General features: G+C 33.1%; 2 protein-coding genes across 2 annotated transcripts; one reads left to right on the top strand and one right to left on the bottom strand.

Annotated features, from left to right (window-relative positions):
* The first annotated feature begins 2,350 nt into the window (after positions 1-2,350).
* LOC107435700 (uncharacterized) lies at positions 2,351-5,125 on the top strand. The gene has a single exon (XM_016047329.4). The coding sequence runs from the start codon at positions 2,521-2,523 to the stop codon at positions 4,492-4,494; it is 1,974 nt and encodes a 657-aa protein (XP_015902815.3). The 5' UTR covers positions 2,351-2,520; the 3' UTR covers positions 4,495-5,125.
* A 1,402-nt stretch (positions 5,126-6,527) lies between these two features.
* LOC107405081 (LOB domain-containing protein 19) lies at positions 6,528-9,328 on the bottom strand. Its single transcript, XM_016012088.4, has 2 exons — positions 8,843-9,328; positions 6,528-7,007 (listed from the first exon to the last, which is right to left on the bottom strand). The coding sequence occupies exons 1-2, from the start codon at positions 9,152-9,154 to the stop codon at positions 6,702-6,704; spliced, it is 618 nt and encodes a 205-aa protein (XP_015867574.3). The 5' UTR covers positions 9,155-9,328; the 3' UTR covers positions 6,528-6,701.
* Between the last annotated feature and the right edge of the window lie 9,077 nt (positions 9,329-18,405).

Raw genomic sequence — 18,405 nt, 5'->3', positions numbered from 1 at the left:
ATATTATTTTTTAAAATATTTTGAAATTTATAATTTTTTGAATATCATCAAATTTTAAAAATTTTTTATAAAGTTTTAATTGAATACATTTAGATTTTAATGTATTTTTATAAAATTCATCAAAATCTGAATTAAATATCGTTAGATTTGTATGAACTCTTTTAAAATATAAATCCAATACCTTTAAATTTTTAAAAACTTTTAAAATATTTCAAATTCTAAATTAAATATATTCTTTAAATTTACTTCGAAATAGTTCATTATAATAAGTGGCTAATTTATACCACTCATTTTATAAGTCATAAACATAGACAGATTAATTATACACTTTTTTTTTCAAGTTAATGATATTGCATATCGATTTAATATGCAATTTAATTGTACTTAATATGAACATCTTCACCCTTTTCTTCCAATAAAAAAATACTCTCACTTATTAATTATTAAGGTTAATTTCATTTATGTTTCCTTAAATTTTATTCAAATACAATTTGGTTATTATGGTTTCAATAATATTATTCATCTCTTTTCAAATCTCAAACAGTTTTTCATTTTTCTCTCTTATTTTTTTATTCACACCCTTTTAAAAAATTCCATTTACACCTTCTATAAAAGGAGTCCGTTATAATTTCAAAATTTTAAAATTAAACTGAAAAATAATACAAACCTTAGGGATCTAAATGTTCCTAATTATTAATAATAATAGGCTAATTACATATATTACCAACTTTATCTCATGTGTATTACCAAAATGCATGACTGTTGTATGGGATAAGAATAAAATTTTATTTAGATTTTCTCAACTTGTTTTAATTATATATAAATTTAACATTTTTAAAAACCATCATTAATTAATTAATTTTAACAATTAAAAACTAAAATTATATTTTTACAATATTATTCAATTATAAAATACTGATTTTTATTTTTGATGCTTAACTATTAAAATTAATTTGTATCAAATTAGTGACAATGGCCAGAATAATACTACTTGTGGTAAACCAAAAAAAAAAACCTAAACTACGACAAAAGTCAGTCGGGCCAATCCATACAAAAATTACGTAAACATAAATAATAATGGTAATAATGCTAAAAAAAAAAAAAAACAAACAAACAAACAATAATATGGTATAAAAAAGAAGTTAACAGGCGGCATGAGTTTTGACTTCAAAGTGGCACTAGCGCGCCATAGTTTAGTACGAGTAGCCATCGTATTAAGCGCATGTCTTTTATTACTCGTTAGTGGAAATGGACTGTTTGCTGTTGCAAAACAACAATAGCAAGCGGCATTTGATCACGTGCATTATTGCAATTGATAAATCATAATGGATGAGTTAGTGGAAAGGTGTTTTTTTCAAATCATGGCCTTCGGATCAAAATCAGACCCTTATCTAGTAGTTCTAACACCCAAACACAACTTCTTCTTTTTTTTGAATTTATAAATTTTAAATGATATATAAAAATATTGTTTAAATGATATTTTATGGGTCCAATTTTGCATCTTCTTTGTCATGGGATTTAAAATTCTCATCTATCTTCTAATGCCCACAGAATATGTCAAATTGTCAATTTTGTTTTTAGTTTTATAAGAGCTACAAGAATCCAAACTTTATGTAGGACAAGCATTATCATCAGTTGCTTTGTGTATATATATAAATCAAAAATATAAAAAATGATTTTTTTAAGAAAAAAAGTGTTTAATTCCGTATTAAAATTTATTACATATTCTTTTGATAAAGTGAGCATGATGGATGGTGCTCCTTTTAGCAAATTAGATCCTTTATATGGGATTAAAAAGAATAACATATCTGCAAAACTATTAACAACTCTATTATAATTTTTGACTAATATTAGGCATGGATAGGTTGTTGCACATATAGGATGTTGAAGCGTTTCAAATTTTTCTTAGTTTTTAAAAATTCAAAATCAGAACATAATTTAAAATAAATGATATGGGTTTTACATTAGGATGAATAAATATTTAACCTTTTTTTTTTTGGGTGAGATAAACATTTAACCTTGTTTATATGCAAATAAATTATCCATTATTATTATTATTATTATTTATAAAAAAAAAGGTTGACATCAATTATACTTACAAGGAAATACATATACGTGTGTATATAGAAATATACATACGTATATATATATATAAACCGTGTCCATCATATTCCACTACCAAGGAATAAAAAAGAAAAAGAGAAAAAGAAAACAAAGCAAGTAAACAACAAACCAAAAAAAAAAAAAAAAAAAAAACACACACACACACACACACAAATCAATATCAATAATTAAAAAAAAAAGGGGGGGGGGGAGGGGTAAAAGAAGGGGATTAGACCTTTTCCAAAAAAAAGAAAAAACACTTGAGCCATAAAATGTCACAGACACTGACCAAGGCTTTAGAAAAAATAATGATAATAATAATAAAAGGAAAAAAATAAAAATAAAAATAGATACTTGCGAAAATTCACTCCCATCTGCTTCTTCTCTCTTCGTCCTCCTCCTCCTCCTTCGAAATCCATGAATCCCAGCAAAACAGAGGAGGATCTATTCCATCACCATCCTCATCTCCACCATCACCACCACCACCACCTTCACCACCATGATTTGGGTCCACATCCCCAGATCATTTCCCACCAAACGCAATCTCAGCCGTCCATTCCCAACCCAGAAGACGACCCTCCTTTTTCCCTTCCCGAAATCGTAATCTTCCGCTCCTCCTCATCGTCTTCCTCGCCTTCCCACTCTTCGTCCGAGAACGAAGATGTCTCCACCCATCACCAACACCAACACCAACACCAACACCCCAACCCCAACTCATCGATTTCCCCCAAAACCCCACCCCACCCACCTCTCTATATCAGCCCCGACCCCCACATCTCCTCCCAGTTCTACACCTTCAACCCGGACTCACACGCTCTGATGATTCGCTGCCTCCTCGAGCACCGCCTGGCAACCCCGGCCGAGATCCGCGCCGCCACGCCGAGAGCCGTGCTCAAGTCATGGCGCGCCGTCTGGAAGGACCGCAACGAGGATACGGCTTACCTAACCGCGTGGAAGCGAATCCAGGACAAGCTCGCCCCTCACGTCGACGAAAACGGTAATGAATTCCTCTGCTTCAAGAACAATACCCAGCAATTCGTTTCCCATATTAATCAGTGGCAGGACATTGTGATGAGCTTCCATGCTGATAGTGATTTAAAGCATTTAGGTCTTAAGGATACCATTGATAGGATTAAGCAGGTGTGGACCGTAGGTGCTAAGTTTTATGGCATTCCTGAAAGTTACATTAGGGTCTGTGTTGCTGCTTGCCCTGTTTGCTCTTCTGCTTCCTCTGGGGCAGCAGGTAGGAGTAAACGCCGTAGATTTGAGTATACTGAGTCTTTTGATGTTCCTGCTAAAGAAGTGCCCCATAGGCTTCAACAATTGGCTGCCAAGCACAAGGTCGTGCTTTGCATAAGGCAGAAATATATTAGGTATAAGCCCTTTATGGCTGAGGTCAAGGACTATGCCTGTCATAGGGCAGGCGAACCGGCTGCCAAGAAATCGAAAATTTTAAAGAGGGAACCTTATGCATCCAAGCGATGCGGGTGTGGATTCCGTATTCGGGCCATTGTGCCCATTGCCAATTATAATGATAAGGACAAGACTTTTGTCTATCAAGAGGAAGGGGTGGCTGTGTTTAAGTTGTATGCGGTGCATTCAGGGCATGAGCCTGGGCCATTGGATGGAAATGCAAGGATTATGCATCGAGTTGTGGGTCACAAGGGCGGATTTTTGATGGATCAAGATACAGTATATGGAGTGAGTGAGGAAATGGAGAATGAGGGCTTTGGGCTGATTGGAAAGGAGGAAGGGAATTTACATCTTTCCGTTTTGCATCAGGTGCAGGAATTGAGGGGGGAAGTTGGGATGTTAGAAGCAAAAATTGCAAAAGTCCCAAGAGAGCTGTTGGCTTCAGTGTCTCGAGAGCTGTGCGATATTGTGAATAAAGTTAGACATTTAGGGAATGAGTGTTCAAAGCCTCTAGGGTTGCTCCAGGACAAGCCTCATTCAGATGATGTGTTGGTTGGGGAGGATGATTTGGCACATTGGAGTGATCACCACCATGAACGAATGTATGGGGATGGCAAGGACACTGAATTGATTGAGGATGATGAAGATAGTTTTGGGCGAACTCTTGGTGATGTTGTTCCTTGGGACCAGATGAGGACAGATTGTAGGAATCAAAAAGATCTCTTGAGTGATACTTGTAAGTCTGAAAAGTGGCTGAAATGTAGCAACTTTGATGAGAAGAGTATCCTTGATTGTGAGGATACAAAGCTAACCAAGCCCTTAAGACATGATGAGGGTATAGTGGCAGATGTAGGTCTTGTCGGTATACAGGTTGATAGTTTCTACCAAGATAATCCAAAATGGTATGATTCTCCATGCGGATTGGACTCTAGTGCTGATTGTGGGGATAGTGGATTCAGGCATGGAGAGATTGTTTAGTCTTCCTTGAAGAGCTGGCTAAGACTCCCTAACATATATGAGTTTGTGATTCCTCTTAAGTTGGAAGGGGTTGTACATTTATGTATACAGAAGATTGGAACCTCTTTACATGCTTTGAGGTTCCTTTATTGTGTGTGGTACTGTATATTATAGTCCAATTGGGCTTTCTGCCCATAAAGATTCATAACTATTTGTTAACCATTTTCTGGCCCTTTACAGGACTTTAGATTTTCCGGATTGGTTCCTCTGACAGTCATATTGCCGGGTAGTTTTTTCAACGTTTCTTCTTTGATGTCATTCTTGAATGTAATATTTGTGCAGCTCACTGTCAGTTCTCATTGTTGCATGATGAGATTTCTAATTTTCCTTTAGTTTTTGACTTGTATTCGCCTTGTCTTTTTCTCTCACGTTCAGCTTTGATGAACTCTCTGTATGAAGTTATGTAACCAATCATACCATAAACAATTCTTACTCGCCAGTCGATTAGGCTATTTGTATGAAGGTTATTGTGTTTCCTTGTATCATCAAACTGTATGGAAGATATACAGGTGCTCCCTTGTTCAGTGTATGATTTCATGTTACCTTCATTTAATTGGAAAATGATAAATCTCATACCACTGTTTGGTTGAAAGGCAATGTTTCACAGCTTTTATATTTCCTTTACAATTATGTCGGTATATTTATTATTAATCTACTTCGAGGGATGTATATTTTTTTTCATTTTTGTGCACATCATAAGGAAGATATGAAGGTTATTGTGTTTCCTTGTATCATCAAAGTGTTTGGAAGATATATATAGGTGCTCCCCTGTTCAGTGTATGATTTCATATTGCCTTGATTTCAATGGATAATGGTAAATCTCATACCACTGTTTGGTTTAAAGTTAACTTCTTATGTAGTTGAGTCGGTGTATTTATTATTTATACTTTAGGAGAAATGTACATTTTCTTCGTTTTTATGCACATCATAAGGTTTTGCTTGAAAGTCTATTCAGCTTGATTTACATCCTCCGTTGTTTAACTTGCTGTTTTTATGGGACACCCGAGGTGTTACATAAAAAAGAAAAAGTGACTATTGAGTTATATATAAATTGTTTTGCCTGTGTTGTAATGCAATTCCATGCACATTTTGTTTGTTTCTTGCTTATGTATGATTATGATGAAGAGTTTGATTATTATCTTGGAAGAGTTTTCATATGATGGATGGTTGGTAGTAGATTTACAGCGGGAGGATTGCTTCTGCATATTCTGTTATGGCTTCTGTTATGGCTTTGACGACCTCGATCTCAATAGCTGGCACAAAGGTAAAACTATTGACACATCTTGAGGGTTGGTTTATTCATTGTTGCTTGGAGGTTTAGAAAAGGTATCGATTAATTTGTCTAGCATGTAATCATATACATTCTGAACATTGCAAATTACTTTGTTGTTGTTGTTTGAAAATTTGATCTATGAAGTAGAACTACTGACAAAACAATGAACTTGGAGAGAATCTAAAGAAATGTTTGCAATGTGGGGAGTTTGCCAAGTCGTTTGGGAATCCTTTCCTTGGACCTATAAAAGTTGTTTATTTTTAATTAAATCGTTTATTGAAAGTTGAAAATTGAAACTGGGATGCGTCTTAGTTGGGTTTTATATCGGCCCAGGCCTTATGAATGTGGGCCTCTTAGAAAGCATTTTGTAGGCCTACGGGGCAACTCACTGCATTTGAATCATTTGGACGGTGACAAACAGAAGCATTACCTTGTGTTTTGAAAAATAAACAAAATCCATACTTGAAAACAAATTTAACTAAATGAACATTTTATTAATTGGTAACCTAAACTATGATATTCCATACTCTAAATTTAGAAGAAAAGGTAGCAATGTAATATTGTATATTCGTTATTTGACGGTTTCCTTCCGTATGTTCAATTAAATTTTTTCACAGCAAAAGGAAAACAAATCTATAATCATGATGGACAAGCCAAAAATTAATGGGTCATCAATTTTAAGCACAAGAAATCCATAACATTAGGGGCAACAAAAAAAAGAAAAAGAAAAAGAGAAAAGTGATAGATCAAGATTCATGGTTCAACATATGCTGAACTTGAATTGGAGGGAGATACAGTTGAAAGTTGACAAGCAAACATAAAAATGCGCTAGTATTTTTCCTGAAAAGCGTACAAAGACGCAAATTCAGATCAAAAAGGTGTTAGAAATTCTCAATTAATTAGAAGTGGAAGGTCGAAACCTTACACCAGGCAGATACCGACAGACGAAATCTCGAGCTAATGCTTGTAGATCTCCATCGTTCATCATTTCTTGATCCAACGGACTCAAATAACTTGTCATTTCAGTGGAGGCTTGAGTTTGCAGAGGATCAAAATGCATTGACATGGCTGAACTTGACGATACCAAATCTGAACATGAATTCAAACTTATAGGTGAAGAAGAAGCCACAGCTGGTGGTAACCGCTGCAGGGTTGAAAGGCGAGCCTGAACATACGCCAACTCTGCCTGCAGATTTACTACCTACACAGTACACACCAACCAATCAATATTTCTTCACAAATTTTCTAGGTAATCAAATAATAACAGCCCAATAAATTCTCGAAATTCATTAAAATCTTTTTTCGCAAATTTGATAAATTGTAACTTTAAATTCATGTATTTCAACCATCATAATATCTTAGAATAATTAAAGTATTAGTATGTAATTGTGCGAATCTATCCCTCTCCTTTTTAGTACTTAAAGCAGATACTTCAACATAATCAAAGCTTTATGGGGATGCGCCTAACTAAAGCTAAGAACTAATTAAAATCTACGTGTTAATGTTTATCTCCAACCGGCCGCAAAGAAGTCGATGCATTTCTATATTTAATTCTTGAAAGATGACATTCAAGATGACAATACTTTGCCAGTTCCATCTGTTTAAGTAAAAGTTGTTTTTGACTCAAGCTAAAGATTTATATATGGAACCACAATAATGAAGTTATACAATCTCTCTCTTTTTCATTTTTTTTATTTATATATATATATATATATATATATTATCCCAACTCAAACCAAAGATTATATATATGCATATTCCTTGCAAGAAACACGTCCACGTGATTAGAAAAACAATATCTACTTTGGCTTTGAAAAAATTTTCACATGTGGTAGGGCCCTTTTTTATCCGAGCAAGGAAGCAATAATCTGACTATTTGTAATGCAAAAATGTCAAAGATAATAAATGCAATGAGATTAATATATATTTCGTCTCAGCCATATAATACAAGGGGGTTAAGAAAGTCAAAATAAAAGTATTAAATTTGAATATTTCTAGAGCTCCCAGCTAGCTTAATATTTTTGCTTGGTAGCTCCGGCAAGTAACAAAGACCCCATTTAGTGACAAATTTCACTACCCCTATACATGGAAGCCGCCACCTCCTCCCTCACTCTCTCTCTCTCTCTCTCTCTCTCTCTCTCTCACGCAAAAGACAACCAAAAAAATGAAATAAAAAAAAAAGGGTGAAACTAATTAAAAGCGCAAGTTTAGGTAGCATAAAATTCATAAAATCTTTGTGGGAAATGGAAGATCTCTAATGAGAGAGATTGCTGAAAACCCTAATAAATTTTCTCTAGAAAGTACAAGGTATGGAAAATTTTTCAAGCAATTTTAATTGGAAATCTAAACCCATATCATTAACACCTCCCCAGAAGTGAAAAATCTTTTGCCTTAAAATTTTAACTTGGCTGTGAATCTCTTCCTTTTGCTAATATTAGACCTAGAAAGTGCAGCGCTGCGAGACCGAGAATCTTCTAAGCATATTAACAGTCTTTGGTAGTAGTAAAAATGTAAAAGATCCTAGTTGATCAACAAGTTCTACACAAATGGTGTTTGCTTCTAGAAGCAGAGCTAGTATGATTACCCCGAACTTATTAACTTCAGAAACCTGGAGAATTTCTACAGGGAAGAAAATCGGGATTAGGAAATTACACAAAACCCAGAATCTTGACCAACTTGGATTTTCATGCACCATTAAAATTCGTACAAAAACCAACCGCGTGTGGTGCAAAGAAACAAAGAAGCTAGCGAATTAGAAAATTAGGTAAAGAAAACAGCAAGAAAATCTTTATTGCGTACGCGCGTGGGTTGGGTGCAACTTTGATCACTTAGATCAGGGATGTCTCCCACCGATTACAAAATGCAAACTCTTCCCCGTTTTAAAAAAAATTATTATAAACTATATAAACAAGGAAAATATGTATATATGCTTAGTTTTAGTATAATTTAAAATTTTTTAAATTTCCATGGATGAACAAAAAAAAAAAAAAAAAAAAAGAAAGAAAGACGGGATTGAAGGGCTAGCTTATGACGGACCTGCTGTTGAAGAGTAAATATGTGAGCGACACAGCCATAAACGGGGTCTCTGATTCTAGCGAGAGCCTCATAACAAAGAGTAACAACAGCATCAAGGCGTTTGTGGGCTGGAATCCTCAATAGCAGCTTGGAGGCATTACTGGCACCAAACACCTTGTGAACTGCGGCAAAGTGAGCGGTGCCTTGGTCTGAGTCGAAATAGGGTGCAAATATGCAACCTTTTACACACTTTCTCCTGAGGAACTTGCAGGCACCACAAGGCCCACCTCCATTATTTCCACTCATCATCACTCTTTCTCTCTCCCTATGCATATTTTTTGATCAGCCAAAGCTGAGCTGGTGGTTTTGTTCTTCTCCTCCTTTCTCAGATTATAAGTTTGTGGGGTCGAGAAAAAAAGTGCGAAATAGATAAAAGGAGGAGTTTTAGATAGAATGGGGTATTTAGAGAAATGATGATTTGGTTTTTGTTTTTTCCATTCTTTTATGTGAAAATCCTGGTTACTTTAGGTGGTGGGTCATAACATAGGACACTGGTTGTTACAATTTAATTTGTGTTTTTTTTCCTATTAATTAATCTCTCTTTTCGGGATGTAGACTAGTAAACGTAACAAACAATTGTCATTTCCTAAAAATATTGTTCGGAATTGTGACATTTTCTAATTCAAAGAATGAGTCATAAACCTTCAATCTCTGACCTTGAAAACATGCTACAAAAAAATTGCCTTGGATTCTTCCATCAACTTGTCCATGACGTAAAAATTAGTTAATCTGCTAGTGCACCAGAAAAATGGGCAAAATTAGCATACGTTGCTCTATATTAATTAAATTAATCTCATTAGCCGTGAAGAAATTAAAGTGTTGTGTTTTGATATCTAAGTTAATTTAATTTCTAGTAGTTTAACTCAAAAACTTTCGAGAGCCATATTAAAAAAGAATCAATTAATTTACAACAAGTACCTACAAGTACCTATCTATGGAAAATGCATTGGTTCAAAATGAAATCACCTAAATTCTGAAGGGTAAGATGGATTTCCATAATTGAATGGGGTATTTATTATTTATTGAGCTGAGCATTTATTTTAGAGAGAGAGAGAGAGAGGGTGCATTTGGTTCAAACTTTAAAGCCACGGCAAGCATAGAGGAGGGGAAATGGAGCAGCTTGCGTGAAGCAAACATACATGCGGTGACAGTATCAACTTCCAACCGCCGCAGTTGTAGCCACGTGCAAACCCCACGTGGGACAAACATCCTATCTTTTCCATCCATCTATTCCTCCTGTCATTTCCATTTCTGCCTCTTCTCAGTTCTCAGGACACGGAGTGAGATAGAAGGAGAGAGTTCCTGCACTGCATACTCCTGTGGATGAATGGATGTAGGTTATTATATCATACTGTATATTTAATATTTATGCATGGAATAAGAAATATCTTCTTCTCCTTGTGCACTGTTTTACTGCACCCTTTGGGGTCAGTAAACAGTAATTGCAGGAGTGACTAGCTAGTGAGTGAGAGAGGGGTTTTTTTTTTTTTAACCAGTTGTAGGAGATATGATGGCAAACTTGGATTGACTGATTGACCATTCCCATGGGACCATTGTTTTTACTGAAAATGGCAAATATTATACTTGCCTACTTTTGATTACTTCCTGCTAATCGCCCTTTTTAGGATAAATCACAAATTTGGAAACTCATACTTGCCATTTAAAACTAAAGGAAACTAAAGGAAAAATTAATATAAAAAAATCCCTATTTTTTTTTTTTAAATAAAAAGGAAAAGGGAAATTAATTACAAAAAGGCAGGGTTTGATTTTGAGATGATTATAATCATTAGCCATTAAGCTCAAACTACCCTGCCTAGTAATTTTTTAAAATTCTTTTAAGAGTTTGCTAAAAGATTTAGTTTCACAAATGATCATTAATGACAGTTCTCAATTTGTTGAAAAAGGCAAATTTTTTTCTTGAACTCCATTAATGGATTTACCTGGTTCTTTTTTGTGACCAAACGTTAAGAACCCTTTTCGTTGACCCACTTTCCTTTACAATTTACGTAGAGAATCACTTGGCTTAAGTTTTTCTTTCTCAAAAGAATAAAGAAAAACGTATACGGAATTGACAAGGAAATATATTAGTGTGGGGATTTTATTTTATGAATATAGAACAAGGAAGGGCGCGTGGCATCATATGGAACAGACACAGGCTAGGTAGTCAACTCAAGCTCAAAGCCAACACTGACCAGCACGAAAAACCATGTGTTTCATATATATATATATATATATATTATATTTACTGTTCATCATATCGTGACACGTGTACATTAAAAGAAATGGGTCCCACACTTGTCCACTCTGTTTCAGAAAATAGGAATGGTCCATAACTTCTCTCTCTCTCTAAAATCCAGTCCTAGAGGAGTTCATGAGCTGCAACTTATTTTCCTGTTCCAATTGCGAAGGAAAATGGAATTGGAAATGAAAATGAAAATACAAAATACATCACCAAAAATCTAATTCCATCTAAACCATGCACATTGCTCAACTCCGTCATACTCTTCCCCTTTTCACCTTTACTAGTAATTTTTTCGTTTATAATATAATTTTTGTGAATACATGATTGAAGAAACTCAGACTGCTACAGGACTGTGACAGTGCAATGATTCTGGAGGCATACCCATGTTGGGTTTGCATTAGATAATTGGTTGGTTTACTGGTAGCTGTCGGTTACCTTTCCACCTACCCTTAAAGGAAACTAAGAATTCAGATACTCGTTTTGAGAACTGATTTTATTTTCTTATTTTTCTTTTTACCTCAAGCTATGCAATTTGCATGTTTGTAGAAATAGAGCAAGTATTTAAATGCGTAGTAAATTAAAATGTCCATACTATTAATTAGTTTCGTAATTATATTAATTAAAACCAAACAATTTATGGCCCTGGGATTTAAAAATATATATATATAAAGCAGCGGTAATTAAATAGAAAACAGAAATAATAGGTATGGAAAGCTGCCAAGCCAAAGCAGAGAGCCGCGCCGTACGCCCCTTGTCTGGTCCATAAGGAGCGTGCAGGAGACGTTCAAGGAAGCACAGGATTATAAAGAAGTAAAGCAAAGCCTTCATTCAGTTTTCTGAGAGTACCTACTTCTCATTCAAATTCATCCAAAGTTCCAGCTGCCTATAATTAACATATATACAAGTTACATGACAATTTCATTTTGATTGCCAGTAGTAAAATTCTTGTTTTTAATATTGAAGTAGTAGCCGAGAGGGTAGGAAAAAAAAATTATTAAGTTGATTAATAGACAAGTGCTGTTTAGAAAAGTGATAAAAGGAGTGACTTATTATGATTGAATTTGAACCCATAAAATTAATGGCTGGAACTGGTAGTTGACTTAAAAAAACAAAAAGTTTCTGGCCCATTTCCTTTAATAACATACCTAAGTGGAATAACATAGTCCCCTGAAATTCGTTATTGTAATCAATACTCTTTAATTGGATTAGTTGTTGGTGAATTTTACCATTTCGATGTCGATCGAGGAAAATGTCAATTATCTTGTCATATATACAAATAAATGTATTTATATGATATGTACAACTACTAGAAGAAAATATGTGTGGGTTGTTACAATTATGGAGCAGATAATATGGGTGGGTTGGGCCGTTCCTCCAGGAAGCAGTAGTACTTTAAAGTAATAAAGTAATTAAAGGGTCAACAGGCAAAGAAATTGAAATTGAATCTCAGATGAAGACCACTGTAGAAAACGACACGGAGGCCTCTTGTACTTATCATTTGGCACTGCCAAATTGTACAGCTACTAATACTAATTATTAAAAAAAATATATATCAGGGTCTTTATGTATGCAGGTAGGGACGATGGAAAAGGCTGCAGTGCAGGGTAGACTGGTTGACACAGTAATTCGGAACGATTTTATAACGGGGGAGATTGGATATTAATTGGCTCTAATTTATGGTTCATTAATCGTTTAAAGATGAAAGATGGATCAGAATAAGACACCATCCAAGTTATATAAGATTAGAACGATTAGCTAGCTGTTTCAGCAAACAAGAAGGATAGGTGTGGGCAAAATAATTTTACACGAAACATAACTAAATCGACAAAATTTGGTGCAAGGGATATTAGGTAAAGGTCTGTATACACATATATGTAGTGTATTAGAATATGAGGATGCTACCAATTTTCTTGGGCATACAAGGATGGCTAAGATCAGTTTCATGTTTACTAATGCATATAAGATCAGAATCTCTCTCAAAATTCTTAGATTTGACATCAAAGGTTAGTGCATGCCTACACAAAATTACTCCATAAAGAAATTGTAAATCTACCTGATCATCATATGATTCATCATGTTTGAATCTCTTAATTAAAGAACAGAGAAATTAAATTAATGATAATTATTCATATTATAATTTTTTCAAAGTGCTTGACATAATCAGAAGTTGACCCAATTTGTTAGAATTATTGTTAGTATTAAGGGAAATTAAACACACGGCTTTCCTTAGCTGTCAGACGTTTGTCAACTTTATAAATAATATAATTATTAACCAAGCTGAAGAATTTGAGTGCAACTTTTCTCGTGAAAATTTTCAGGTTCCCTTTTCAGCCACAATATGCTAAAACCATTTAATTATGAGAAATGATGGCGGTGAAGGATATGCGCCATATTCAAGAAGATCACATATTGAAAATTATGCGAATATCTTGTTGAAACTGGCCCATATGGGAAAGTTTAGAATATATTGCTTAGAAAGTTCTATGATTTGAAAGTTGGATATGTGACATAGGCCAAAAAAAAAAAATAAGTCATAGCTTGAAGAAAACGCTTTTGATATGTATGATGCATGGGCAAATAAATAAAATAAGTAAATAAATCAATTTAATTTGTTAAAACGAGAAGAGCATTATTGGGTATGTCAAGAAAAACAAAGCACCGACTCTCTTGGATTAGCTAGGTTTGGGGGCAGAGGCAAAGAGAAGTGATGATGAGACATGAGAAACCCATGTGAGAAACCTGATGCTTCAAGTTGAAGGAGCTGCCTCTGCAAAAAGAGACACCTCAGAAAGCATGATTGTCATGAAATTGAATTTTTGATGACTTCAATCTTTACTCAACACCGTGGACCAATTTACATACTCATAAAAGAATTAACATCATCACCATTCACCACCACCAAGCGTTTTTTCCCCCTTGAAAAAACACTACTAGTTTTATGATTTTACATTCATTTCTCTTTTTCGTTTTCAAAATTTTTGGAAACACACTGCAAAATATAGTGTAATATTAAAAAAAAAAAAAAAAAAAAGCTTAAAAAAATGGCATATGTACTATGTATGGTACATTTATATATATGTATGTGTGCGTTTATGTGTGTTACGTGTTCAATTTTGATACTCCTTATTTAATTGTACAGATATTTATGAACTTTCAATTAATTAATATTTGACATATAGAGTTTTATGTCCCTTTTAAAAAAAGGAGTTTTATGTCCCTTTTTCATCTAATCTTGGAATTTCGACAATCACGGATAGCTAAAAGAAGCGATTAAATGGGAATTATTTAATTAATTAAATTTGAAGCAGGGTAAGCCTTCTCTAATACATTTAGTGTGAATGCATGTATATAAATTTATCACGGAACGGGTTATTATGATCTGGCCATGCTCATTTTGGTCTTAAGCAGATATAATTATTGGTCTAGCCTACTAAAAATGAGTGTTGAGTACTCATATGCCTTCTATTCAAAATTATCATTTTTTTTTTCCCTTCTCCTACAACTACCAATGACGAAATTAGCTAAGCGAAATAACTTTTTCAATTTTGATCCAACTGTATTGCATTATCAGAATATAAATTATATATTATATACATTGAGTAGGACAGTAAATATAACGGACCTTTTGATAGTTTGACTAACATGGCTCTAAAGCTATCGTAAAATAAAAAATAATAATGATAAAAAAAGACTCTAAAGTATTCTTTTAGTTAATTACAGTAAAAGTTCTATTTCATGATTGGTATGGTCCAAAAAATCTTTCTTTGATTCCTTTGAATTTCCTTTATTAATTTTATATAAAGTTTTTCCGATTAATTAACCACTATTTGCTGCTCATTTGCCGCACGTTTAGACGACATACTGTGATTTAAGAAATATTTTCTTGAACTTAAAATTCGCAAAGCAAATGAAAATAATGACTTTTTTAACAAAAGTTTTGACCGCACGGGTGGGGAAAGTCATGGATATGTGCACGTACGATTTCGTAAATATACTTATCATTGGCCACAGCCATGAGGCACCTTTGCTGTTGACAACTTTGCTGTTGACAAAAGGATAGGCAAGGCCTAATTGAAAAACACTACTAAACAGTCTTAAAAGAATTTAATGAATTAATTATGATTTCCACACACAAGCGGACCATTTTCAAATCTTTTCGGTCAGTGTTACTTGAACATGATACATGAAAACGATGTTAGTTGATGATAATATACTATTTAATAAATGCTATAATTATAATTAAATGGTAATTGAAATTTTAAAATATTATTGCAAAATTAATTTTGTTTCTAAGAAACGTGTCTGCTAGGCAATTTTATTTATTAATTAAGTTATCTATCGGTATTTGGCTAAAGCAAACAAAGCCTCTAAATGAAGTGACCTGAAAGCAATGAATCTCTAATTGAGATACCTGAAAAAAATGAAAAAATATATATATATATATAATAATAATAAATAACAAAATTTTAAAAACTTTCTATCATAGTATGCAAGAAGAGAACGAGCACATTTATAAAGTGTACAGTGTATTTAACTGTGACAACTTGATGTAAGAATGACTTCTAAGATATGGAGGTTGAGGTTTAAAGAAAAAAATTATTTGCCTTAAACATTTCGAGAAGTCTTCTTTTTTTAAAAAAAAAAAAAAATTGATATTACAGTTCAGCTCCCACATATAATTCTTAAAATTCAATACTCTTGCAGTTTTAGTCCCAAAAAAAAAAAAAAAAAATCTTTTGTGATTTAGCTAATTGGAAGAAGCTAACAAAGGCCATTAATCAGAAGGAAAAAAAAAAATATATATATATATATATATATACAAAAAATAAAATAAAATAAAATAAAACTCCAATCTCGAGGGCTATGAAACACTGCATATCCCCCCAATCATTGAGAAGCATACAAACCTCGCTGGTTGACGGGCATGAGGGGTCCGATTATTTCAATTCCTTTGAAAATTTTTCAACCATTAGTTCTGACTTCATCGTCATATTTCTTTACTAGCCGAACATTTATATAATTTTCCTCACACACACACACACACACACATATATATATATATATATAGCATACAAACATATAGATTTATTCCAAAAAAAAAAAAAAAAAAAGGTATACAAACATATAAAGTTGTTTCTCTTCGTTTAAACAAAAGTTAAATCCCTTTTCTTTCTTACTTTTATTTTTTATTTTTTATTTTTTTGTGGATAGGTAATAAGTTAAATCCCCGCAGAAATTTACACAATCACAATTATACAGTTTCTTTTCTCTTTTTTCTTTCTCTTTTTCTTTTTAATTTTGGTTAAGTAAACGCCTAGACAGCGTAGGGTCACTCCCTTCTTTCATTCCTCCGAAGACGGCCACAATCAAATTATATAAATTGTTAATTAATAAATAACAAAGTTTTATTACATTAATTATTATTATTCATAAATGCTTTAATAAAAAGAGATAAAAATACAAAAAAGAAAAAAAGAAAAAAGGAGGTTAGATGTATGCTACTATTCCGACGTAAGCAATCGGTCACCACAGCCACTACGGCAGCTTGAAAGCAGGACACTTGTCGCTCAACTGGTGGGACTCAAGCTTCTATCGATGCTTCCTCTTCACACCACATTGATTGGACAGGTGCCGGACGGCGCGGTTGACGCGCCGTTAGGAACTGTAACAGATTGATTTTTATTTTCTTTTTAATTTTACAATCTCGTAAAATTAAATTTTGAATTTTTTTTTTCTTTAAATAAAAAATAAGAAGTAGTTAATCTTTGTTTTTTTCTTCTTCCAAAAACTTTTTATTTAATATGTTTTTTTCGATTATTTGGAAAAATTGGGACGTTACTTTCCATTCAAGTGAACGGCGGGTGGGTCCCTTATTCAAGCTGAGGTCATCTTCTCACCGGGCCGTTACATTCGTAGTTACCGACATACGCGTGGCCGTCTCAGATTAGCGCGGGTCTCGTTGTGGCTTTGAACGCCGAACTTTGGCTTTGACCTTTTTGGCTGGGTCTCTGCTACGTGGAGATCTTCCTCCTTTATTATTATTATTATTTTTAAAAATTTTTTTTCTGAGAATTGGTACGTAGAGATCGGTAGGTAGCTATTAGGCACGCAATGGGATGACCGATGACAAAAATATTCTCCTTTTCATTTTTCGATAATTATTATATCAATTATCATACAGTAATAAACATGTAATTACACATCAAACTAATCAACTAGAGGATAAAATTGAAAACAAGGTTCTGCATGAAAACCAATGTGTGGATCGAACTGCTTTAAGTTTTTATTTTCATTCATTGGTATACATAGAATTAGTCATATAATTCGCAAGTTTAAATATTTAATCACACTTGGGTCAGCAGCAATATTGAAAATATTATGTCAAACGAATTGAAGGAAATTAATCTTAATTGGTAAGTATAGCTCTTTAGAAAACAAAATTTTAAGGGAAAAAAGGCAACTAATAATTACTAATATATGAAACCATCCAAAAAATAATACTTTTGATAGAGGAGATCAAAAGGAACACTTAAGAGAATTTCCTGTCTTTTATATCAGGCATTATGGATGAGATTACTTGCCTACTTAAATTTGTTTTTTTCAAAATTTGAGCTGAAGGCCAATTCCAATATGCAAATTAGTGCACTTCTCTCTTAAATGAACGTTAATTCCATAGTTTTTGACACAGCGTGAATTTCATATTTAATAGGTACCTAAGTTGAACGTGAGCGTATCACTATAATTTTATTTATATTGGAAACTTTGTTCAAATACAGACAATTTCTATCCATATTAGTCCATATGAAATTTATTATATTTATAAACGAAAAAAAAAAACATTACCTAGTTGAGAATAATATTAAGAGTTTTGTTTTTGTTATCAGTGATAACTATCTATTATTATATTATGTAATAAATTTTAATTAAAATATTTAATTTTATTATTATTTATTTTAAAATCTTAAAAATGATTTTTTTTTAATAATAATATTTAAATTACCATTTGATACATAATAATTCTATTAATAATTATTTACTAGTGATAACAAATAATATTTTTTTAATATTAAATTCAATTTATAAATCACGTTGATAAAGGAATTCTTTCAAAAAACTATATATGAAGAATGATTCGGAATAGGATGACCAATAATATACACTCAAACATTATCCCACGTTTAATTATATCCAGTTTTTGAACTATAGCTTTAATTAAGTTTTTCTTGCATGTATACAAACACGTGGTTACAAAATAATTAAATTATGCTTCCTACATTATATT

Source organism: Ziziphus jujuba, chromosome 7 (genome assembly GCF_031755915.1).
Source record: "Ziziphus jujuba cultivar Dongzao chromosome 7, ASM3175591v1".
Taxonomy (NCBI): domain Eukaryota; kingdom Viridiplantae; phylum Streptophyta; class Magnoliopsida; order Rosales; family Rhamnaceae; genus Ziziphus; species Ziziphus jujuba.
Note: the sequence above shows the minus strand (reverse complement) of the source record. Positions and strands in the feature narration are given on the sequence as shown.